At 38.7% G+C, this 27,179-nt stretch overlaps 1 protein-coding gene across 1 annotated transcript; it reads left to right on the forward strand.

Annotated features, from left to right (window-relative positions):
- Positions 1 to 4,756: 4,756 nt before the first annotated feature.
- Positions 4,757 to 23,964, forward strand: LOC139137264 (uncharacterized). The gene is made up of 8 exons (XM_070705261.1): positions 4,757 to 4,896; positions 13,929 to 14,023; positions 17,538 to 17,972; positions 18,274 to 18,341; positions 18,791 to 18,981; positions 20,241 to 20,270; positions 20,606 to 20,665; positions 21,160 to 23,964. Exons 2-7 carry the CDS (start codon positions 13,955 to 13,957, stop codon positions 20,650 to 20,652), a joined length of 840 nt encoding a protein of 279 aa, XP_070561362.1. The 5' UTR covers positions 4,757 to 4,896; positions 13,929 to 13,954; the 3' UTR covers positions 20,653 to 20,665; positions 21,160 to 23,964.
- Positions 23,965 to 27,179: the final 3,215 nt, after the last annotated feature.

Below are 27,179 nucleotides of genomic sequence, written 5' to 3' on the forward strand. Positions count from 1 at the left end.
CGACCATTGTCAACGTAATATCATACAGGGCTCCGCCCTTGGTGTCGCGCCAGGGGTTTAGATTAGAAATTTTAGTCTTGATCGATGATTAGTCATAATAAAGGATGGAATAGAATTCAACTTGCTATATACGTTTGCACGACCACTATGCTCAGTTTACCCTCTGATGAAAACCGTCCACACACGTACACTATGTCAGACCTTACAGGTATAGATTTTCTGTATAATATGTAAAAAATGTTGGACATAAATTGGCAATTAACAGAGGACGTATTGTGCCATCGTTATCGTTGCAATAGTAACTGCACTGCCCAACTTCCAATTGCAAGCGGAAATTAAGCGTTCCGTCTAAAAACTGGCAATTTTTTTCAGCTAGTCATTGACACAGAGCGAGGGCGGTTTTGTGAATTCAATCCCAGCATTCTTTGCGTATGACCTCGCTCATATACGAGACGGTTTTTTACTATTTTTAGGCGTGATGGTTACGATATTTTGTATCACTCACGAGGTGGATAGTAATGCTTACTGGCTAATAAAAGAGATATATTTTATTAATGGTATGTTATAAAATAATAATTTGCACGTTTCGTATTTGTTTATTTACGAGCACTCAAAACAACATGGCGGCGTCCATAAATTTAGTCGGTTGGCACAAGACCACTAATTCATTTCCCATAGGAGACCATGGTAGTGTTGAGCTAAATTTTCCTACTTTCAGCGACCCAAATCCCATTGACAGGTGTATAAACAGGCTTAGCTTGTACAAAGGTCAAAATTTCGTGTGAGCATGTCTACGGAAATTTTGAGCTAGAGGTAAAAATAGCGCCCCCGTTGTAACTTTGCTAGATTCAAGGCCCATTGATACACATGAGGTTGGTCTCATAACTCAACAGATTTCAGCTCAATCATACCACAGTCGGCAAAGCTGATTTGATTTTTTGAATGGAACTTATGCTACTCTCACTAAAACACCATAAACCCATGGTCTAATCTTTAAAACTTTTACCTTAGCTCTTCATACAGAGTGATTGGCACTATTTTTAACCCGGACTATCTTCATGGAACCCGGAAGTAAATTAGTGGTCTTGTGCCAATATAGTGAACCTTAAATTGACAAATATGCACGATTTTTAATGCCAGTAAAAGGGTACATGGACATGTCAATGGTACTGAAACAGGAAACTTTGACGACTACTTCTACAGATAGGCCTGCCTGCGAATAGACATGTCATATCTGGTTTCCAGTGGTTTTTAACTACCATAGAGTTCCTAGAGGTGCAAAAATGTCATGCCACTGGTCAAAAATCCTGGAATCTTATGACACAGACAATATCCGTTTTGAATTTATAATCTGTAGTACTGTTCTAATTAAATTTATTTTGAAGTAAAATCCAAATTCTTATTCAATCTTGGTGGATTTTGAAAATGAGATTTTTCCCTCTTTTTCGTGACATTTTTTCGCAAAATAAATCAAAATTTTAAAAATGCCATGAATGTATTGGCACAAATTTATATATAAAGACCCTTTACAAGCATTCTCTAAAAAGATAGTCTATTTTGGACAGCTGAGTAGCATTTCTCTTGTAAAATCACAAAATGCTTCCCAATATCCCTATATTCATGAAATCCACCGCCTCCGTGGTGCTTTTGCTTATTTAGCATGTCACATGGAATACAATTGCTATCATAGACTGTATTAATTTGCATAGGAATTATTTCTTTTAATTAAATTGCCATGGTGGTAGAACACGTGGGTGTGATATTCTAGAATATGCTCTAAACTGTCAGCTATCTAGGCAGTTACTTAACTTACAGTCCTTAGCACCGACTCCAAACACAATGGCTATCAAAGGCAGGAGGAGGCGTCTCAAAACAACTTTTAAAGTGGGTCATACTAGGTACAGCTAAAGTAGCAGAGTTTGCGGTCAATTTCAGCAAATACTCCGATCAAATTAAACAGCTGGAGGAGACTTGACCTGGATATTTACCGTCGACTTGTACGGCATAACTCGTCTCAATCCATTGTTCAGGAAAGTTGAGGAAACGTATGAGGCCACCGCCTACTAGGCCAACGATTTAAGGTAAATACCTAAAATTACAATTAGAAAGTGACAGGAAGTATTATGGAGGTATGGCAATAGTTGATAATTTTAAAAACAAAATGGTAGATATGTTAAACGCATGTCAGCGGCAACACACTTCCATTGGTGAATGTAAATTTGCAGAGTTCACAATTTTCAAAGAAATTAAAAGAGGCATTCGTTGGAAGTATATCTTGAATTGAAAAAACTGCTCTTTTGTTTCAGATGCATTTAATATGTACAAGGATGTTTAAAGTTATCCGAGAGGGGCGAAAGCAGTTGCCCCCAACATGGCACTGCTAGTTGGAATGCAGGACAGCCCAACTGGCATCACCAAAATGAGGCAAATTCTTGCCCCTACCACAGAGTAACATAGACAGAGTGGTAACGCCTGCATGCCTTTTGTTCCATGGTCGTCTCGGTAGACTATTGGCTTTTCATATTAAAATGAGCTTCAAAGGTGTTAAACTTTTTGGAGGCTTTGTTTGTGGTTGATAATTACACGAGATTATGCGAAATATACGACGAGATGGCATCGTACTGCCAGTCGCGTAGCAACCATAGTTACTTTTGTGAGCTCTCAGGCCAGAAACACTGCTTCACGCAAATCAAAACATAACACGCCAGCAGTTTCATAAACATGTCCTTCCTTGACGCACGTGTGAAAGACGGTATGACAGACCGTAAACCTTTGAGTAAAACCAGACAGTATCGATAAAAGACTTTCAAATTTGGTTCAAACACACTCATTATATATTCATAAAAATATGAGAGGAATTTTTAAAACGGTAAAACACACTTTCCTGAAGCTCAAAACACTCCCGTTTACGCCAGCACGTCAATTCTGCTCAACACCACACGAAAACAACAACACAAACTTTGCCGAACATACTTTCGCTTAACAATTGGCGAAAATCCGAAAATTACCGAAGGATTCATGGTCGGCACTCTTCGGAAAAGAGAGCCGAGAGCAACCTGAGGCGAGGCAAACATGGATGGGTTACGTAACCGCTTCGCGCCTTAAACAATACCCGTTGCGACTCTATCCATCTTTCTCTATGCTGCTACTGATATCGACCCAATCGCGTAGTGCCATGCAAAAGATGTGTAATCACATTGGATCGAGAACGGTTATTTTGAACGAAGTAAACATGTCAGGGAGAATAGAGGGACTGAAAGACATTAATGAGACTGGTGGGTGGCTTGGAGCTAGGGGTTATGATGTTAATTGTCCTGGTAATCATGAAAACTGTACTGCCAATGTAAAAGTCGGTGAGCCTCTATCAGACTTTAATATTGGGAGGGAGCTTGGGAAAAAAATTCGTTTCCACCAGCTACTCATTAAGTATGCCACCACTGATGGGGATGGGCGTAGTGCAGCTGGTGTAGAGGTTGGGTTAAACCCACTGTGGAGAATCACACGCTTGGCTGATCCAATTCATCTCGGCCAAAGTCAATTTAGGGCCAGTTTGTCTGCCCCCTTTAGTGAAAATATGTTTCCGGGGGCCACAAAAGCTGAATGGACGGCCGCTCTGAAAGTATTTTCCATGGATGTAAAACTCCCTGCTAAAAGCTTTTAGCTCAGCTTCTTTTAAAATATGGGCCAAACAGTCATTTAATTAGGGACGACTTTCAAAGGTCATGATGTCACTGTTTTATGTTACAAAGGAGTCTTGCTCAAAGTGTAGATATATTCCATGGTTTGTGAAGGTGGTAAACAGAAACACTGGATAAACCGTTCAGCGCATTTAAAAATTGTCTACCTTAGACTCTTTTAAGGGACATCTTAGGAATTACATTAAGCAAAGAAAGCATTAAAAAACTTAAATTTGGGACAAACTAGGGTTAGGCTTTAGGAGCTCATGATCAGATTTAAGGGCTTAGCATTCGGAGTTCAGAGGTTAGAGTTCAGAGGTTAGGGTTAGTAGTGTAACATATGTATGAAAAATTTACTAACAAAAAGAAATGCAATAACGAATCATACACAGACTGTTCACTTGCACTTTTCCAGAGAATTTTTTCCTCATACAATTGGCTTATGATTGAGATTTTTTCCTCTGGTTTTTAGAGTGGAGTGAATCAAAGTTCAGGAAATTTTAAGACAATTTCTGTAATTTCTGTAATTTGAAATATTTGGAATATGCTGGGTATGTCTCTCCCCTGAAAATGAGGTCGAGATATCAAAAACATTGCCTGATAAAATGAAATGATAAAATCCTTGCAAGACAAGGCTAAAACTGCACATGTGTGAGGCTCATGTGCAAAAAAAATGAGAGCAGATCCTGCGATGAATTTAACGCTTGGAAAGAGGTAAACGCAGGGGCGAATCCGATAGAACCCTTCGTTAGCATCAATTGAAAAAAAACAATATACAATATACATATATACAAAAAATGTGAATGAAAAAACATATGGAAATCAAAAGTAAGACAACTCACATGAGCACATCAATAAAAATGATCGTTCACGGTATAGCGATAGAAAATGCATTCACTTGCATGCTTATACAAGCTAGACGAAGTTGTCACACGGTACCTGGGATGGCTTGTACATGGCACCTTCCTTTAGTTTGATGCTGCTAGCATACGTAGTCTATTGAACAATGCATTTTGTTGAGTCATCCGTACGGAGATTTTTTTCACTCGAGTGAGCAGAGGTGACTGCGTCACGATAGTAGTATAAAAGCAAAGGTGAAGCGGCGTGCAGTACAACGTAAAGAAGTGACTCAGATAGGTTTGAGTAGTGAGATCTAACAGTGAAAGCACACAGACTTCCGAGTACAAAGGATATCTCAAGCTGTTGTTTGTCGAGTCGGGTAAGTTTTCCTGATCATCTTGCAATTTCTTATCGAAATATGTTCCTATGAGCAAACATTACAAATTATACTTTTTAAGGGACCTAAGCCAAAGTACTTTGACCGCTTTGACGATCATTTAACCAGGCTGAAGCTTCCTTTGAGACACGCAAGAACGCGAGCGAAGCGTGGCCCCTTTGATAAAGGTGCTGCACAACCACTGAGACCTTCCATTAATAACAATGCATTTTTGGCGCAGTTACATTCCTTGATGTAACTTAAGGAAAATCGTTTGGGTACACATGGTTCTGTTCTCGGCCTTTTCAAATATCTGTGTTATTAGTCTCATGATAATCGGACACAGGAAGAGCAGACTAACAAGCTGCCCGCTAAGTTTCACCTTATAACAACAAGGAACAGTCCATATGCCTTCAAATCTGACTTGAACGATTATATGAAGGTTTAGGTGAATGTAAACGCATCGATTCCACGTTTTCCTTCACTTACTGTCATGAAAGGACGATGAGTCACGAGCAAATTCACTAGAAAAGTGAGGTCTATGTTTCATGAACGGCCCCGTGGCGTGCAGTAATAAATTCTATAATGGCCGCCATTGCCGATTTAGCTTTGCCTCACAAAGATTACCGACAACTACCACATGCAGAGTCATAAATAAGTAGGTCGTAGGTACTCACTACAGTACATATACAATCTTACAAAACTATCATGTTAGGGCGTTTTTATCAGAATAAGCTGACAAGTGGTATCATGAAAGGTAGATTTCAGTTTTACGTTGTAGACATTCTTGTGTAAGAAAAGATACTTGATTTTTCGACACCATAATTACAGTCTCTGTCACAAAGGAAGGGTCTTCATAGCTATAACAAGCTCGGAGTTTGTTACAAGATTAACTGAACAAGGAACCAATCTTTTTACAGACGATTTGTTATTCCTGAAAGTGAAATATGTAGCCTGGCATTTTTTAATTGACAGTGTCATAGGCGCTTGTTTTATCCAGAACTCGGAGCGTGTCTCTGTGAGAGAATGCCTCAAATTGCTCATAGAATTGTAAAGAATGCTAATAAACATATCTCTCATTACGGATACCTGTTTATGTAGGACAGTCCTAGCGAGGACATTTCTCTCTTTGGGAAATGTTTGTTTTCTTCGACATAGATCTGGAGAGCAAACTACTGTGATTTTTCTGTCGCAAGTCAATTCGTTGGAGGGACTGTTGTAAGGGAATTACGAGGGAATTCTACGGAGTAGCATGCACATTTTATGTGAAATGCTTAAGTTTCGAAGACAAGAAATTGACAATTTTAATCTAACAATTCTCTGGTGGTTAATAAGATCAGAACCCGCGTAAATTATACATTTTCTTAAAGCCTAGATATAGGGGAACATTTTGGCAACCACAGTGTTACCATTATTTACATAACTATGACGTGACAGGTAATTTGCATAACCTTTCAAAAATAGGTTTTCTCTATGTTTTGTTTCAATTCTTCAAAATATCTGACTCAAACTTTCTTGAATGAAAGCTGTCACAACGCTCTTCCAAAGCGTGTCTCAGATTTTTTATATCTTGCGTATTTTTTTTGAACACAATTGTGAAAAAATCAATGCAACAAGGGTTATTTTCACCGCTCTGGAAGTTTTGAGAAGGTTTAAAAACATTCTGAAACACGCTTTGGAAAATCCTTAGGCATGTTAGGACAGCTTGCACTCGCACAAATTCCACCCTTATATCTCAAAGCACTGAAACAAAACATAGGGAAAACCGATTTTTGAAAGGTTATGTAAATTACCTGTCACGTGATAGTTATGTAAACAATGGTGACACTATGGTAACCAAAATGTTCCCCTATATCTAGGTTTTCCGAAAATATGTAAGTTACAGGGTTCTTAGCTTATTAACTACTAGAGAATTGTTAGCTTAAAAAGGTCAATTTCTTATCTTTGAACCTAAAAGGGACATAAGCTGTAACTTGTAGCAAGTTTTACAGTATTCAGCTTCTGTATATCAACTATCGTGTCTGACCCTAATCCGTTTGTCATGCTGAAATTTCGAGTATTCTTTTTGTCAACACAGCTTGTATGTGTGTAGTGATCATTGTTTATTGTTTACAAATGAATTCTAGTCCGGACTTGAATACAGTTTTCAACAATAACAATGGAGATTATATTCATATAGGTTGTGTTGATATGCTAAATACTTGGCATTAAATTACAGTTTAGGGATTCAATGCAGAAAGTGTAGGGAAACCACAAAACAAAAGTTCTGATACAGCTTATGGATCTTTTATCCCCTGGCTTGTGAAAAGTGAAGAAAATAGCATGTCCATAGTTACACCAACGGCGTGGTTGGCGTGGAAAATGCAGCTTTTTAAAAATAAAATTAGCAGTGAGTGACATTTTATTATGGTTATATGAGAATAGTAAAAAACGCTACGAAACTTATCTCAAATATTACATGAATGAAATTAGAGTTTCACCGCACCGACTGACACTGTATACAGGGGGAACGGATTGTTGATAGTTCTTCGTCAATTCCCGCCAACAAATGTCCAATGAACGTTAACCAAGCGACTCTTGAGGTATAACTCAACAACTGAACTGCTGCAGTATGATGCACATTAATTGCCTGTACCTAAACAATGATTGCTGGACTTGCAAACTGGTTTTGAAATGCCAACGGTAACCTTTTGTTGTACTTTGGGTCCATATACTTTTCACTACATATTCCAGACCCGCCTTCCATTCAACTTGAAACGTCTTTTCAAGAATCCCTTCAACATGGTAAAATAGATAAAACACCCCGATTTTCTTTAACTACAGCGTTTTCTTCAGTGCAACGTACGTAATTGTCTTGGCGTACGGCTGGTATGCGCAGACAATGCATTGCACTAAATCAACCGTGAACAGATCTTATACAAACAGCTGACCCGACAAGCTCCAGTGCAATGCTTTTGTATAGCATGGGGGACAGCGATCAACTGTACCGTTGAGAATTGAGTACATGTATTTTTGAGCGATCGTCTTTGCAGAGATGACAGAGCGAATAAAAGGATTGATGTTTTGGTTATTGATAACTTCATTTGTTCATGAATGTTATCCTTAAAATGACATGATACATGTCCATGGAGTGGCGTAAGCAAACAGTGACCTGTCTCTCGCTTTCCTGTTGAACTGTTCAATCGTTGAAATATTTGAATACGTACAGCGCAATGTTTGTTAAAATCACATTCAGCGACCCATTGAAGGAATTACAAAGGCGTGTGTCTGTGTCGTGTTTTTACCCTTTTGCAGTGTTATATCTATGTTGTCATTTTCTTGTCGTCAGGAGACGACAAGAAGTACTTTGTAGAGTAGTTTATTATGAGAATAGGCTGAAAAACACCAACTTTCCATATCCGTCCCTTTAAAATTCACAAACAATAAAAACCCGTGGCACACAGGCTGGGCTGACAAACGAATGGTTGCTAAGCGGAGGTCAACAACTCGGCCATTGGATGACGACTGTTGGTTGTCCTTTGTGGTGTATATCCGATTACGCCGTTTTGTTCGTACGAGATTGTTGTACTGTAGCTGTTGTCGTCGGGCGAGCATACATGTGGCTGTTGGTCAACGAATTACCAGCAAGGTTGCGGTTCATAGCATAAGAATAATAGATATATTTGATGTCTTGGAGCGACGCGAGTGCCACGCTCCGACATGTCATCGAAGGTATTACCTTGACTTTTATAGGTAATTCATAGTACAGCTTCTAAAAATTAGCGCCAATTGTTTGCCAACTTCTTGATACGTCGTTCCAAAAGATGATTGAGACAAACCTTGCACTGTTGGACAGATCTTGAGGGATGACAATTTATTTACAAATACTTTTTAAGTAATCCGGCTAATTGAGGGTAATTAATCGAGCAACAATCTTCACCGTTCTGGTACTCAGTACAAAAGAAAATGTGGTTTCTTTTCAAAAATTTTAAAGTGACCTATTTTACAGTTGACCTACCATTGTTCTGAATCGTGTATCCGCGATTCTTCCACAGACTTGTAACTGGGGCCTTGTCATATAATTATTCTCCCAAAAAGTTGGGTTTTGCATACTTTTTGTCACATCATTATCCGATAAACAGGTCTCACAGTATAGACTCAGACAGTACTTGTTTTTACTGCATATAGTTATTGTTGACAAACAGATTCTAGCCCGGGCTAGAAAAAACATTGCATTTCTCACAATACAGTCGCCTGTTTAGAAGTTAAGTATGCTTTTGTTTGTAAGAAACTGAAGTTGACATTGAGTACGAACAGTATTTAAAAACCGTGTCAAAATTCACAACTACTGGCCCACGAAGGAGCACGTAGTCTGTATCATGTTTTCAAATGTCAGCACGATAATCATAGCAACAGTGTCAACGTACACGACTGGCCGACTGAATTTACGTCAACCCATTCATGAATGAGTGTTAGAATACGGATAGTGAATACGTGCTACACAACAATCATGTTACAGATGATCTAGAATTACGTAAAAGTTACTCAGCATTGTACACGATAAGGAGACCATACACGACTGTAGGGAGAGTAATGACGTCACAATACGTAGTTATCTTGCAAAAAGGGAACACCTTTTTCCACACAACCTACTGTAATTTGGGGATCGATTAACTCAATAGACTTAGAACTGGGGAAGACAGCCCGTTAGTTTCTTAACGTACTAGCTCTTTGAGCGGTGTTTAAATCGCGCTATCTCAGATGGTAACATGACCACTATCAACCAATCAGTGTGGTATTCCCAGTGATGTCATTAAAATCATAGGTGATTGGAAAAGTGATGCTTATTTACAGTACTTGACTTTGCCATTGACGTTCAAGGTAAACTCTGTACTTTTGTTTGCCAAATTTTTACCTACTGTTTAGACATACTCTCCTACTGTTTGGAGTTTGAGGCAGTAGATTGTTAGTTTAGTAGTAGTAGTAGTAGATTGTTAATAAAGCCTCCTTTGCACCAAACTTGGATATGTCTGTGACTGTCTCTTTGAGCGGTGTTTAAATCGCGCTATCTCAGATGGTCACATGACCACTTGCAGCCAATCAGCTTTGTTCCCAACAACACCACATGGCTTGCCGCCTTTTCGTTCACTCTGTTTTGTCATAGCTTAGGCTGCGGGTGTTTTTTGCCCTCCCACCCGCCCTCTGTAATAATGACGTTTTGAGATACTTTGAGCTCTCTTTTGTACTTGTTCTCTGCCTTTACCTGCTATTCCTGTATTGCTTTTAACAGGGGGCAGTAGATTGTTAGTTTAGTAGTAGTAGTAGATTGTTAATAAAGCCTCCTTTGCACCAAACTTGGATATGTCTGTGACTGTGTGATTTAAACTGAATCTTGTCGTACGGTAATTATGTGATAGTCTCAGTGTATGTTCTGCAAGGAAAATATCTTTGAAAGTGAAATACTTTTTCAAAGAGTGTAAGATAATGATTAGGCTGCGAACATTAAATAATACAAACCCTTTATGACACAGAAAACCTCTTGAATGCCTTTCACGATCGATAACTCTTGATATTTGTGAGAGAAGTAAACAATAGTAGATGCCGGTCAAATGTTCCACTCAGTTCTTCTTCCGTGATGCATCTCAAACAGCTGACACCGAATAGTTAAGGTTGAGGTACTCTCCGACAAGCCGGCCAAATTGTCGACACCATGACTACGGATCAACCCGTTTCCCTCGGATGCTATGAATTTCAGCAAGTAGGAGCCTCGACATTGAAATATTTGAACAAATGCTCAAACTTTCTTCAATGAAACTTCCAACAATTCTCTTACCAAATCAAAGAATAACAATTAGGAGTCATCGTGCAAAGTATGGAACTAGAGAAACAAATTACTAATTTTTTTTTCTTTTTTTTTTTTTTTTTTGTAGAAAAATTCTTTAATCGATTCTTGAAATCTAAAATTTGCGCAACCCCCCGTGTTACCAATATTGGGAAAAATAAGAAAAATCTATTATCGAAAAACCAATAGGATGATAATATTGCTTTCTTAAAAGGGGAAGTTCACCAAGGATGATTTTTACATTGTTGTAGCTCTGTGGTCATTTACCCAGGAAAAACTATTTTCACCATTTATAACTCGCAAGATTTTTCACAAAAACCGATAGAAATAGTCCAGGAAGTTGCCCATGTAATTTGAATCATGGGAAAAAGCTCCAAACTTGGAGCTTGCATAATGTGATATGGAAGGGACCATCTTCGGACGGGTATGGCCCCTACATTGTCCACTCACAGTAATACGGTAGTAAACAGCAACACAAAATCTGACAGTGGACAGTTTATTTTAAGTGAATCATCGTTTATGCAAGGATACTCAGTATAAACAAAAGTTATGTAAATACACACAGCCTGGTTTAAGCAGGGGTGAGTGAACAATGCCATACCCATGAGAAAATGGTCCCTTCCATATCACATTATGCAAGCTCAAAGCTTGGCGCTTTTTTCCCATGATTCAAATTACATGGCAACTTCCTGTACTATTTCTATGGTTTTTGTAAAATATCTTGCTAGTTATAAATGGCGAAAATAGCTTTTCCTGGGTAAGTGACCACAAAGCTACCACATATGTAAAATCATCCTTGGTGAACTTCCCCTCGAGTGGTAGATCAGTTTATAATTGTGAAAATTACGGAGCTCCAATAAGGTGTCCCCGAGGCGCATTCTACCTTAAGGTAGAGCTGCACGTTGTCAACACAGTTTTTAGAAGGAATATTCGTCACCTAAGATGACAAGGACACCCCATTATATTTTCAAAAAGCAGAGGATTTAAAAAGAGGATCTCTGTTATACCCTTGGTAGTTCGTTCGTTGTTAGACTGAAAGATCCGTCGCTCGGGGGAGCGTAGAGAGCGCCCTCGAGCGAGGGATCTTTCAGTCTAGTTCGTTGTTGACTCTGTCAAAGTTAATCCGGTGATAATCTGGTGACTGCGTCTATAGATAATTAAGTTACCCTTGCTTGCTTTTGCGCACTTGGGAATCATACGCATCAGATAATAGACGCAACACAGTTATGTACTTCGTAAATATTGTTAAAGTACAAATATATGACACAGTGAAAAAAATCTTTGGAAAACGACTGCTAACAAAAGACAAAGACACCGAAGGGTTGGCAGTATTAATCTTTTTTGCCAATACATATCATAACGTATAAAAATAAACGATAGAAACAACAAACCTGTGCTTAGGAAAGACCAACCCCCACCCCTGGGGACGGACATGACAACTGTTCCCTATATGATGTGAAACCAGCTTTCACGGGTGTCCAGGAGCGCATGCGTGACCACAATTGTCGGTCAAGTTCTTTGTTGCTGCATACGATATGATTCTAAGAGCATTATTATAACACAGCTGCTCGTTGACAAATATGTTTATCTTTGATAAATGTACTTCATATATTTGTTTCATAACATTTAGTGTTGTAGATATATGACGATTGAGGAGACGAAAAATTAGTGCTGATGTGCAGCGTCTCGGAAGCTGTTATCCTAATGGTTGGCTGACTCTTACCGTTATAATTGAATAATACAAAGAGATTCTATAAATTGCTGTGAATAATGACAATATACCAATCAGATATAACCTTTCGAGAACGCTGCACATCAGCAAAAATATTTAGGAAAACATTTCGGAGTGTAAGGCTTTTAGAACATACAAATTGAAATGATGAACAATGCTTTCAAGGTAACTTATTTCATCCTACTTGTTAGTTTTATCATTTACTAAACGTGAACCTGATTCACCACGTTATATCGCCATCCAGATTGACATCGATTTTTAACTAACGTCTATGTTTGACTGAGAAATCTATATTCTTGGCATGTACGTTAGCCACTATAGTATAGATCCATTTACTCTTGGTAATAACCCACTTCAACCAAACCGATAGGCAGCATGTCATCGCCCACGCACAACAAGTCGCCAAGGGTCGTTTAATCTGATTAATTTACAGGGACGGAAAACTGTTGAGAGCTACAGCGCGCCGCTTCACTAGAAGTTTTACATTATAATAAGTGGTATGATGGAAATAGCCGCTGGGAATGAAAACCACTCCGTGGAACACTAGAAATCTGCAGTGGACGGCAAAAATCCTGTTGTTGACAACTGGATGTCACCGTGTACCCTACGAGACCCCATGGTCGGCCCGCTAGAATAACGTCCAGTGGCCACGAGGGAGTGTTCTTTCAAGACGCGACTCCTGCTTTCAACACTATTTTTAAGCGAAAACTTCTTTTAAACTTGAATTCTAAAATATACCCAATCCAAAGATAAAAAGGATTTGAGAATATCTATTGTCAGGTTTCCTTCAAAAATTATGTTCTGCTGTGAAGAAAATTTAAATCTTACGCAAGAATTCTATTTTCTTCACCAAAAACCCCGAATTTTGATATGGATATTCTCAAAACATTCCCTCATTGGATGGTCATATTGAAGCATGGATTTCCGATTTAAAGGTAGTATACATATAGTAAATAGGCGTCGCCATTTTGAAAACTCGTCCCCTTGTGGCCACTTGAAATTATTTTAGTGTTCGATTATGGGATTTTGCAGGGTACGCGGTGAGAGCCAGTCGTCAAGGATTCTTTCCGCCCATCGTAATTTTTGGAGGTCCACGACGTAGTTAGCATTCCCCGCCCTGTTTTATCCTACCCGCGACAATGTTATGCTTATGAATGACACACAAGCGATGTAGTTTTCTCACAGTGTGCTTTCTTTATATAAACGATGGGAGGTACCTGGCGTAGATCTGTCTCTACACAAGACAAATTCATGGCCAGAAGCGAAATACTAGCGGTGCGAATACTTATCAACTTTCGCATAAACATTGTTAACATGAACGACAAACTTCTACAGATGTAAAACACTACGGAAATTGATGGGAGTATATTTGTGATTTTTTCTTCTCATTTGAATAAAGCCGAGTTCTGAATTAATCAGATTCTGTTTATTAATTTACAAAGTTATCAGCATACTGAGGTAGCCGTTATCTTTTTATTTCAGTTGTATCTGATTACACCACAGTGTCCATGGCTCTCACGACGGTTCTCTCGGTGTTCACATTGTTGTACTATATCCTGGCCATCTGCCACGCTCAGGTAAGTGTTTAAGCCAGATGCCAGCTAAGCTTATTTCACAGATGCATCAGAATGAGTGATTAGCTTCCAGATTGTTAATCGATGACAAACGGAAGATGCATCTACTAATAATTAACAGGTCGGCCAAGCTAAGCTAAGCCGAACCAAGCCGCCTAAACGCTAACCCTTCATTATATTACCATGCCCTCTGCCCGTCGCATTTTGATTGGTTGAGCTGAACCACACGTGACTGACCACAAATACACAGTAATGGTTTGTTTACATGCCCGTGAATATGAATGATAAGATTAACAACTCAAAGTATCGTAACTTTACACCTCAAACGTAAATCATAATCAATCACAAAATATAATGGAGCACTTGTAGGTCAAGTTGAGATACTTTTTTCTGAAAACATCTCCGGATTTGCCAATTTGTTACAGCGCGCGTGACAGTGCGTCGCGTATTGCTCAGTTTCTGCAGCCAGTTGTCGTTCGCTCCTGAAATTTTCGGAAATTTTGACGGTTTTCTTGGGTTCGCTAGCTGTTAATATAATGGAAATAACAGACTCCGCTCTGACCAATAACGTTTATTTGTGGGCGCGGGCTCGAGGAAAGCCAAATTAACAGGCTCGGAAAACCTCGCCCGTTAATTTTTGGCTTTCATCTCGTCCTTGCCCACATATAAACGTTAATGGTCAGCGCGTCGCCCGTTATTTCTATAATAACTCGCATCACTTTCCATTTTACATTCCAAATTGCAGTACCAATTACATCACGAGTTCGAATTGCTCGTCGTGCTGGAGTACCGATTTGTAAACCTGAGAAAGCTGGTTCATCACCAGAGCTGGTGACCTATTCAACAGAAGCAGCTAGATTTTAAACATTTTATATCCCTTATTGTTTTACCTATGGTTGTGTCTTTGTATGTACTGTCTTAATGTTATATGTCTTTTTAAATCATCATATTTGTGATTGACGATTTATGTCACTGCCATAAAGCTAATTGCCAAATTTAGGATGATAAATATTAATAGATTAATTAACTGATTGACCGATTTATATAGACAGAAAGACAGACAGACAGACAGAAGAATTGATCGTTAAGAGTTAGGCAGACTTGGACAGCTAGATGTATCAACAGATAAATGCAGGTATATAGACGAAGGGACGAAAAGATGACAGGATGGATGATATTGAGCGCATCTCATACTTTGAAAATAATTATATTGATGCCAAAAATCTTTACACATAGTTAGGTTTACTTAATTATTATTAATAGCGAGCGCAGCGAGAGCGGCCGCGCGAGCATTAAGACTAACGCGTTTACATGAAATTTAGAATTGAATCTCTATATACCTACGAGTTTGAAAAGAGAGCACTTCCATGGAGACGGCTATTTTGAATACTTTTACACGGATTGCGCCAAATTAAAGATATCATCTACGAAAAATCCTACTCGACAATGTGTATTTCCGACAAAAGAATCTCTCTGTTTCAAAGAAAGTGTGAAATTTGGTTCAAAACGACTATTTTCGATCACTTTTGAAGGCCCGGTTCGGTCATCACTAGGCGCCGCCATTTTGAAACAAGCCTACTCTCGCGAGAACGAACGGTCAACTCATGCGAAAACGTGTGCTGAGAGCTACCGACGGGAATATCAAGTACGTGTTTTACATTAGACTGCCTCTGTTAGATGTTCCCGCCCCTGGAATCATATAATTTACCAGTTTTAAATAATTTTCGCAAGTGAACTTGGATTTCCGAGTTAAATTGCAATAAATGTTATTCTAGAAAACAATTGACAACAATTCAACCTCAATGGCTAAAATATGCATCATGCATCAAACACAGAAATTAGCATGCTATTGCCTGAATACATCAATGACGATATACCCTACGCTGCGCTCGCTCTCAGGTCAAACCTGTTACATATCAGTCGCGCCAGCGGCTTACTGACTACGCATGAGCAGGTTCATAACATACTATGCGCATAACCGGAAGTGTACCCGACTAAATTCATGGGCGCCGCCATGTTAATAAATAAATAAACAAATACGAAACGTGCAAAGTTTTATTTAATCATATACTAATATGTAACAGGTCTGACCTGAGAGCGTGCGCAGCTTGGGGTATATCGTCATTGTATATTGATGTTTTCAGGCAATAGTATGCCAATTTCTGTGTTTGATGCATATTTTTGCCATTGAGGTTGAATTGCTGTCAATTGTTTTCTAGAATATTAATTATAGATTATTATAGCAATTTAACTCGGAAATGCCAAGTTCACTAACGAAAATTATTTAAAACTGGTAAATTACATGATTCCGATCAGTTTATTGTAACAGGGGCATTGGAACAGAGGCAGTCTAATGTAAAACAAGTACTTGATATTCCCGTCGGTAGCTCTCAAGCACACGATTTTTAATTCTCGCGTGAGTTGACCGTTCGTTCCCGCGAGAGTTGGCTTGTTTCAAAATGGCGGCGCACAGTGATGACCGAACCGGGCTTTCAAAAGTGATCGAAAATAGTCATTTTAAACCAAATTTCTCACTTTCTTTGGAACAGAGACATTCTTTTGTAGAAAAAACACATTGTCGAGTAGGATTTGTGGTAGATGATATCTTTTATTTCACGTAATCCGTGACAAAGTATTCAAAACGGCCGCCTCCATGTAAAAGTGCACTCTTCTCAAACTCGTAGGTATATAGAGATTCCATTCTAAATTTCATGTACATGCGTTAGTCTTAATGCTCGCTTCGCGAGCGGCCTTCGGCCACTCTCGCTGCGCTCGCTATTAATTAAATATGTCTCTTCTTTAACCAGTTAGTATTATTATCCAACTTGTCACTGATACAGAAGACCCTTACTATCACGACTAAAAAATAGAAAAGAAAGAGGAAACTATCGTGCATATAGAATAGTGGGATTTAATTTCAGAAAGCGCCCTCTGAGTGGATAACTTGATGCAAAATTTGCTAGTTTTTAAAAGGAACGCTAGTTTTCAGCGTGCAATTGGAATTTAGACAAAATAGGTTGTTATCATGGTAACAAATGCAAATATATATGTCCAACTCTTTTATACATTAAACCGAAAATCTATACCTGCAGGGTCTGACATCATGTACATGTGTGAACTGTTTTCATCAGAGGGTAACTAAGCATAGTGGTCGTCGAAACGTATATAGCAAGTACAATTAATTCTATACATCCTTTACTGTTAACAACCATAAATCAATGCAAATAAAGTTCCTAATCTTAACCCCTGGTGCGACACCAAGGGCAGAGCCCTATATGATATTAAATAAATTATGTATTTTTCAGCATTGTGACTGAAACACTAGTCCCTCACGTAAGCGCTACTGCGGTCATTTTATTCGACCGCATAATTTGAAATGGCCTTGACTTGTTCAGGGGGAGTCATGAAGCATAGCAAGTCAATGTTTATTATGCGGAAGCAACGTGCCGTAAATTCGTGCTTCATAATTGCCGATTGGCTTTTTAGCTCTCTCTGTCTCTTGTACTCTTTAACTTAGCAAACATGTCCTGAGTGGACCCAATGGATGGATGATGAGAATGGCGGAACACTTGAGCCCTCTTCCATCGGAGAGTTTGAACAAGTCGACCAGTTGAGGGGTGCCTATGGATTCTGTGATGAGCCAACTGATATTGAATGTGCTTTGGCCGATGACACCAATACTCCCTACGATGGAACTGGACAAGATAGTCTGACATGTAACTTGCAGCAAGGATTTAGGTGTTTTCACAGCAACCAAAATGGCGACTGCTTCAGTTACGCTATTCGATTACTTTGCGCCGAGCCGCTGAAAGAGGATTCCAAACACGTCTGTGTGGACAACGATGGCCAATCCTTCGAATTTTCTTGCACCTTCCTCGATAGTTGGACAGTTGACTTTGATGACAAGTCTTCCTGTCAACACAGCAATGCCATCGTGGATATAAGTGACGTGGTAAGTATTCTCAACAGTGACGGGAATTAAGTGTGGGATAACATGGTCCGTGAACACCCTTAAATTTAAATTTCTATAAAATAATTGCACCGACAAATAAATATAGGTGCACAATAGGAGGTGACGATGAGAGAGAGAGAGAGAGAGAGAGAGAGAGAGAGAGAGAGAGAGAGAGAGAGAGAGAGAGAGAGAGAGAGAATGTTTATGTAAATGCCTCTCTCTGGGTAAATTATCTGTGTTTTGGGAGGAAGACCTTTGATATAACCAGGATAAAAGCTTAAACCATTCCTTTTATCCCCAGATTTATGGAATATTTAATGCCTCGACTATCGCTGACGTGATCGAATGCATAGAGCGCCCTCAAGTGAGGTAAATTCCCAGCCTCGGCTAAGCTTTATGTATGTGGTGTATTATATTAGTAATAAAACAGGTACAGAAACAACTTATAGTTATTAAAGGCAAACCTCAAATAATGTCACGATTACCCATTACTTGTGATGTTTTTAGCAGTCACAACATACAGCTGGTTATGAAAACATTTTTCATTCTGCTAAACGTACCACAGATTTCACAATTCGATATAATGCCAAGAGAATATTTTTCTGATAACATGCTAAATATGTACATGCAGGAAAGGCTACTGTTCAAAACTTTTGGGAACGATGCCATCCATCACAGTATATATATATATATATATATATATATATATATATATATATATATATATATATATATATATATATATATATATATATATATATATATATATATATATATATACCAATTCAAATTTAGTCCCATTTAATTCAAATGCACAGCAAAGTCAATGACAGTGCGATGGCCGCGAAGATCTCAGTAGCATTCTCCAAGGACGCCAAACTCACTGAAGACGAGGTAATTACAGCATTCACCGAGGCTGCCACCAGACGAAACCAGGATGCCTCTTTAAAATTCAAAGTAGATACTACTAGTGCTATTACGGTGACTATTAACAAATCGGGCCAATCAGGTAAGTGTAAAATAGACAGATTTTCCATTTCTATACACTGTTCGAGCAAAACGGGTTTTTTGTGTGGCTTAGGGTTGTTGAACTGTGAGGACATCTTGTTCCATCGACCACTATGAGCTCTGGTCTCTGAACCATACTATTCAGGAGGCGTCTGTTACTGTAGAGCATACCCCTTTTCCATTTGTGAGATTCCAAAGTCTTAAAGCCCCGTGAGCTGTAACTCTTGAAACATGTTAACTTCAAAATATCTTCCTATTCTCTCCTGGTTATCTCTTAAGTATACCATCTAAAGGTATATGGGCTTTTACTGCATTGGGAAACCATTCCTTTGTGAAGCATTTTACAAGTAAATTCAACTTTTAACATCATTTTGATTACCCGCCATTTTCAAAATTGGTAATATTACAAAGGAAACAGGACATACAATGTCAAATTTGAAACCATTCACCCCTATATGTATTACATTTGAATACTCTGTGCAGTTTATGGTAAGATTTAAGCGTAGATAAAAGTAGTATCCACGGTCTTTGCTTTTTCGGATGGAGAGCATACAAAACATCAGAGAAATAGAAATTAACTGTTACTGGCGCCTTCAAAGTCTGACAAATGTGCTAATCGTATTTTTTGCTTCGAAGACGTTATGAAAAAGTTAGACTTGTTCCATTAACAACTCTGGTGACGATGTCGTGACCCTATTAACACACCGTATCGTTCACCCCAAAAACTTTCGGCCAATCGTATGAGATATCAAAATTGAGATTGTAGGATGAAGTGTGTTTTCTGTCAGTGTATTGAAGCAGAAGTGTGGTATCTCGAGACGTAGATTTCCTGTGATTGTATGGTTTTTAGTCAGTCCGTCATGCTGGTTACGTAAAAACTTTGTCAATAGTAGTCTTCGTAGAGGATTGTTGAGATATGGGGCATGATGGCGATGCCCACAATTGTACACAATGTTGGCTTCCATTGACTTTTCAATGCTAAAAATCATAAAACCAATGTTCCCTCACGCTATATGCACAGTACCCTGGGAGGGGACACATATAGTGGATGTCATGCTATCTGGAGAATAGAATTGGCCACACATCGACACTTTTTCCAAAGGAAAGCCAATGAGGTTGCAAACACATCAGAGGCCCGGGGTAGATAAATTGAACCCATGTCATCCTGAAACCACTGACATAATATTATTAGCAGCATTAACTAAACAACAAACCGGAATACTTGACAAAATCTAACGTTTTGTGCAATTTTCATTCAAGGAACTGAAAGGCAGAGAGGATCTCTATACGGTAAGCAACCCCTTCGTCGAATTTATCAAATATTTAATCACGTTTAACCTTTCAGACATGCTAGATGAGATCTAAGCAATTCAGTAAATATGACAACCTCATAACCAGTCTTGCTTAACTGTAAATGCTCATTAACACTGATTGTATACATGTGTTTATACAAATTCGACATGGATCCGTTGTCATTGTGACATTGTCGTAGATGTATTCAAGATAGTATCAATTTATGCTTTAACAACATGGAATAATGTACGATTTTAATTTGAACCACTGCTGCATGAAATATGGACTGTGGTTGAATGACGCCCGGTAACTTTTTTCTGTGCTTGTTGCAGGACTTCTCGCGGCTTTGATAACGGTGGTGGCGCTGGTTTACATGTAGCCGACATCATGAAGTAAGTCCTTATTTTACATAAATAATGACGAAACTTTGTTTGCGAGCACAAAGTTGTCTATTGAGTAAGCACTATTTGATTTTGTCACACAGTTAATTTTGTCTATGAAGATTTCGTTCTGAAGATTATATTTACTTTCTGAAGACGTTACGTGAATGCAGTGTGTGTGAACTTCGATAGCAAAGAACATTCTTAGACTCAAATAAATTTATTTCTGACGCAAACATTATCAGAAACTTGTAAACTAACACGTCAGGCTCGGTAATCGAATGTGTCGGCTGTAGGGCACTCACTGACTTGCACAGCCGAAAATTACCTTTGACCTCAGCTCAAGAGTACCTGTTTTAGCGGCAGTAAGTGTAATTTGTGAAAAATTTCTTCGACAGTCCGATAAAATATGTTCTATGTGTACTTGAATGGGCTGATGGTAATCAATAGGCGATTTCTTAAATTGAATCATTCTTTGAACATGTCATTTTCATCTTTTGATCCAGGTTTATCGGCGCCAGAATCGGAAAGTTCAAAAGCAAGGCGTCTGCCGTCAAACACATTTTACCAACACTTAAATTTGTGTTGAAGGCCTTGAAAAATACATTTTAGTACGCTTGAGCAAACAATGAGAATTCACGAACTTCAATCATGAAGAACTGATCGACAATATAACCAATTATGTCGAAGCCTAAAGTTGCGGATGTCACGATGGTAGGGAACTGGAAGTTCCGTTCACAAAAAGACAAAGTGTTAAATATAGAATAAGCGGGAGATAACAGAACTGAATTCGCGATGCTTTATTTACTAAAAAATCAATTATAGTGTGTCACTTTTATTCGGATTTACATGTTTACACAGAATCACACAAAAGTGATTTTCATAAAACTTTTATCTCTGGCTTCAAACAATATCAGCTCATGAAGATTTAACTCAAAATATATGTTTAACAGTTTTTAGCATCCGGTTGCTTGATCGGGAATAGCACACAGTTTTCAATCCCGTTGCTGGGAAATTTTAATTGTGTTTCCATTGTCATGTAAAATCAATGAGTAAAAGTTGCAAGGAGTGTAGATCCCTCGACATTTTGATCAAATTAGGGTTATAATCTGATCACAAGAACTTGCGAGTAAGCTTATTTGGTTAAAACTTGCAATTATATTCATCGTTGCTGTTTTTATATATCACAGTCTTAGAAGAATATTGACTTTTTTGTCGTTGTTACTAGCAGTTTATAACAAGCCTTCAATGAATATAATTATGACGACTTTAGAATAGTTATTTAACATGAAATAGTTATTAAAGGTAGTTTGCGCCCCAAAAATGAAAGACGTACTTTTTCTCAAGAGTTTCCCCAAGCAAACTTTCAAACATTCTCAATTAAAATGAAAAATAAAATTCGGGGGGGGGGGGGGTCACCGTGCACGGGACGTATATGTAATAGATAAACAAATTTTCAAATGTTTATCGATATTTGAAATTACAAATGGCTTTCATTCTATTAGGGACAATAAAATTGCTGATTTTCACGAAACTAGGCCGCTAAAAACTTTATAGACTCCATACGCTTCGAAATGAGTACGGGCCCACAAGTGGTACTAGGCCGAACGAATATTATAAATATCCGAATAACTTGAATAGTCCCAGAGGCGTATTCTACCTCTACTCACACAGCGGTGCATAAAAGCAACAAAGTGCGCCAAATGCTGTAAATATTAACGGTGCAGCAACAATAACCATTTGTTTTCACATTCTTAGTACAAGATGACTAAAGTATTATGTACCGGGCACATTTTTCCGGTTCAGTCTCTAAATGTAAGTCCACCAACTGGTAGGTGGCGTGAGTTGCTTTACTTCGGTCGCCCACGGCGTAAATAAAAACGGCAGCATTTACCCCGTCGTTCTAACGGTAGATGACAAAAACTGCAGAAATAAAATTAACGTAGAATGCGCCTCGGGGACAGATATTCGGACTCTCAAATCTTTCCAATTCTTTCCTGATCTACCACTTGTAAGGGCTCATTTTAAAGCTTTTGGAGAAAGACAAACTTTAAACGTCCTAATTTTTCAAATATAGAAAATGTTATTTTCCCACTAGAGGTAAAGCCCTAATAGCTGCAAATGTGTAATAAACTGATCTCAGATATCCTTAGTTTTCAAAGAGCTTTTTTGAATAAGACCCATGAGTGTATAACAATGTCGTAAGTGTCGAAAGTGGCATGTAACTTCAAATGTTTTAACATCATTTTAGATTTCCCGCCATTTTTTAAAAACTAATCATGTGACAGAGAAAATACATATTTCAACAACAAAATGTTGGCCATCGTGTGTTGTGCATTCAACTAAATGGCATCATGCTTGTTTCTTTTATGATCACGATGTGTATGTGCAGGAAATACTGCATTTTTTGTACTTTCCGTGTGGCACCATTTTATGAGTGCGGCACCCGTTTATTATTTAACATGTTAAAACGCATGGGACTGGCCCAAATCAGCGAGCAGTGATACTTATGTCCTTCAGTTAACACATTTACATGAACCAACTTTGGTTTGAAAATAAAATCATGAAAATAAGGCATAAAATTCGCAGCGGTTGGGGCTTTAACGCAAGGATGGCGGCCATTTTGAATTTCAAACATCGGTAAATGTTTGGTAGTTTTTTCCTCTTGTACCAAACTTTTAAAGGTGACCCCTGAATTTCATTCTAGATTTAGTAAGAGGATGGTTGAAAGGTTCATTGAGGAAAGTTTGAGCAAATTAAAGATAGATTCTTTCAGTTTCGAGGCCTACGCTATCAGAATAATAGTCAGGCACTCCATTTCTGTTATTAATTGGGAGATTCAATAGCGAAAACCGTCACTGTGTCAAACCGACATTTATCTCTTGAACTCAATAATTTGGTACAAGCATTGAAACCTCAAATTTGAAAACAAATCATTGTCAGTACTAAAGGGATAGTTTGTTAGTTACTGGTCATATGGTCGTTGAATTTTCAATGTATATTTCAACCAATTTCATTTAATGTCAAAGTCAACACTCATTTGTTTATGTATTGTGTGTATATATGTATATACTTTGATTTCATTTAATTAAAGTGCTAGTCCTGCAACCATTTATACTGATCAACACTCATAGTCGGGGTGACATATATTGAGGATCACACAGAGACAGAGAGAGGGGGAATGAGAAAAGTGTACAGAGAGAGGGGGCAGTGTCGTGTCCTGGCGCTCACAGTGATCACTGTCTATTACACTTTTTGTACATGTTACTATTCCTATGTAATTTCAGGAAATACATGCCAGAAAATCTTTAATCTTTTAATAGTTAATTACTTTGCTATTGACATTTATTCAAGATTGATAGGACGAAAACTTAAATAGTACATGCCGGAAAATGCCGAGAGAGTTTGACCGGTTAAGAAGGGCTTGACTACGCAGTTTCTGCGTAGTGAAGCTTCATTACGTATTCATGGTGACCCCTGGCCAGCTGTCAATAACTTTGGGGGCTTTTGTCTTTTGGCCTGCTTTGCATATGCGTCGTTGGACACGACCTGCCAATCACCCAGGTAGTCAATTAAACTATTAATTGACTGTTTACCGACCCAATTAACACTATCCAGCAGTATCAGTCATATTTTAATCGCGTGGCCCGGGTGGGCACAACGTAGGAACGCGTGTATTTCTGTGTGTACGTTTCACTTGTGGTGTTGTTTGTACCATCGTGTGTCCTTGTTTCACCTACAGCATTACCTTCAAGGTGACAGGCTTACTATTAATGTTCAGTATCATTGCACCGAGTTCTGCCCACGGTGAAAACCACCTGTTTAGCCTACTAATTACTGCCCGTCGCTGCCCGTCCTGAATGTAGCCTATCTATAGCTACAGTAATCACATAAATCATTTATCAGTTTTGATATATACTCCTAAATTGTAAGTTTGATCAAAATCGAGACCACATTCAAGGGCTATGCAGACTGTCCATGTAAGCACACACAGTGACAAGAAGGCGGCAAACACCTACTCACCAAGCACATCGAATCGGCGAAAAGAAGCATAAAAAGCTAGGCTTATCGCCAAAACAAACGCGCCAAGCGCTAACAAAAACCCATACCAAGCGGCCCTTTTCAGGGCCACCAAATACTCCAAAAAGGGAACGACCAAAAAATACGATAAGATGACATAGAACACACAAACACTTAAAAGAAATAACAAAAATCGTACACATAACAAACAACTGAAACACAACATTAAATACAAAATAAATAATCACAGTAACGTAACAGAAAACATGGCCGTGGAAATAAATCAGCTATTTCCAAAGAAAAGCCGACAACAACATGAAATTCAACAACAACCTATCATCGCTCAAACTATGAAACTCCGAAAAATAGTACTAGGCAAAAGCCTTAAAATTCATTCGGACACCAACAAAACCAAACAGAATAAAACCACCTCAGGATTTCAACAAATAAAGTCGTATAATGTGACTACGCTACATCGTGAGACACAAACAATCGCAACAACACCAATTCAAAGAAAAGTCAAATTGGACTCCACGAACAACAAAAAAACAAAAACTTGAAAGCTATCTGAAGCTGCTAAACTCGCACTTCTAGAGATACCCTTTCAAACAAGGAAACAAAACATGTCGCGTGCCAACCAGCTTGCAAACATTGGACAAATTTTGGGAAAATAACCCTTCGACAAGGGTCGGTTTTTCGTTATTGTCAACACAAACGATTACGTACTCGAATGCGAAAGGCAATTACGTAACACTCAGTATTATACACAACAAGCCAGAACAAACAGTAAACAAGTAAATGAACTATTAATTAAAATGTACGAGAACAAGCACATCAACCAGGATACTTGTAAGTATCTTGATCCAATAAACATAAAATCCGTACCCCGCAGTGGTACTTATTGCCTAAAAATTCACAAACCTCCGCAAAAATATATCTAAAAGACACACCAGTCAAAACAAAATTTACCGAAGTAAAGAAATATAGAACAAACAAACCGAACCACCAAACGGACTCACAACGTGACCAAAATTAATATATTTGCCTCGCTAATCGGAAAGCAAGACCACTAAAATGCATTAAAATAAATTTTCACAAACACAAACTAAGGAAAGAATCTACACTGCGACTGATGAGAAACCACACTCGGGTTTCGAAACGCAAGCGTCAAAGGGCGACTCTATCAACTTTTGTAACAACATAGGTCCGGCTGCGTCTCGCCATAAGCTTTCCCCACACAAACAAAACATTACCGTACACACTAATCCAAACTTCTCTACAAATATCCAAAGCGAAACAAACATTTTTATTAACACAAACAATCGGATAAGAATGTAGGAACACATTTTCGAAACGAATCAAACACAAACTCGACACAAAAACATTTAGGATAGTTAGGTGGGGAGCCTGTTTCACATTTTTTACATCTCGCTATACTGTCTATGATTCTAAAAATAAAGTCATCTGCCACTTTTTCTGTATACGCGGTTTGGCAAAACTCATCTCTTCAATCGAATGTCGAGCAATTTCATGGTTCTTTGGGGCACTTAAGTGTACGTCGAGCTTAAGGAATGTAGTTACATTCGCGATGTTTTATTCGAAAATTATTTATTCCTTCAGGGCAAATGCACATAATTATGCTGTTGGAAATACTGGCCGCTCATAAACAAGACAATAAACTCAATATATGTGCATTTTTACTTATATTGTCAAAGTACCACCGACACCCACAAAAACCAAATGGTTCAGTCCAGGTATTTGCAACTCTGCCATCCGACTGGTCAACAGGAAATCAACCATAGGTGTCTTTTGGCACGCGTATACGCCAGTCACCTAGGCGATGGTAATCTGCACCACTTATCACCATCGGGAAGGTACTCCTCCCCATATACCACTGGTGATCCCACCCTCAAGGCACTGCGTCATTCGACCAAGCATTGTTATTGTAATTTCCTGCATAAAATTAACAGCGAGGTCAACCGGTCAAACTCTCTCGGCATTTTCTTAAATAGTACCACACTAGTACTGTACAGAAACATTTTGTTCACTTACTTGCCAAAGTGTACTCTAACTTTCAGCGTCTGCTTTCTTGAGGCGCTCTTGCTGTTTACTTATTAAACAAATTCTTGTCATTATACGAGATATCTTGTGTCGACACAAAGGAATAATTCACCCACTTCAATTTCAGCAATACTTGTTCGGTCCCTAGACAGAAAGATCCGTCGCTGGAGGGCGCTCTCTACGCTAGCGCTCCTCCTCTTACCGGGGAGCGTAGAGCGTCATGGTAGATCTTTCAGTCTAGTTCGGTCCCCTGCCCCATTTCTACCGCTGGCTGCGCTGCTAACGAAAATAGGCTCGGGTCAGGTATGGGCTATTGTAAGCATGGATATCATTGGTCAATAGTACGAGTGCAGTGATTGCGTTTATTTTATTTCCAACTGGGAACTACCTTCCCCTTTAGATTGCGTATGCCCGTTGAGTCATTTTACCTCCATAGTTTCCCGAA

The sequence above is a fragment of the Ptychodera flava genome, chromosome 7 (assembly GCF_041260155.1).
Source record: "Ptychodera flava strain L36383 chromosome 7, AS_Pfla_20210202, whole genome shotgun sequence".
NCBI classification, from domain to species: domain Eukaryota; kingdom Metazoa; phylum Hemichordata; class Enteropneusta; family Ptychoderidae; genus Ptychodera; species Ptychodera flava.

Excerpts from the sequence above, each read along its gene's own strand:
- LOC139137264 (XM_070705261.1), top strand. The coding sequence starts at position 13,955 with ATGGCTCTCACGACGGTTCTCTCGGTGTTCACATTGTTGTACTATATC. Across the intron at positions 14,024-17,537 it reads TGGCCATCTGCCACGCTCAG|CAAACATGTCCTGAGTGGAC; the intron begins GTAAGTGTTTAA and ends TCTTTAACTTAG. Across the intron at positions 17,973-18,273 it reads TCGTGGATATAAGTGACGTG|ATTTATGGAATATTTAATGC; the intron begins GTAAGTATTCTC and ends TTTTATCCCCAG.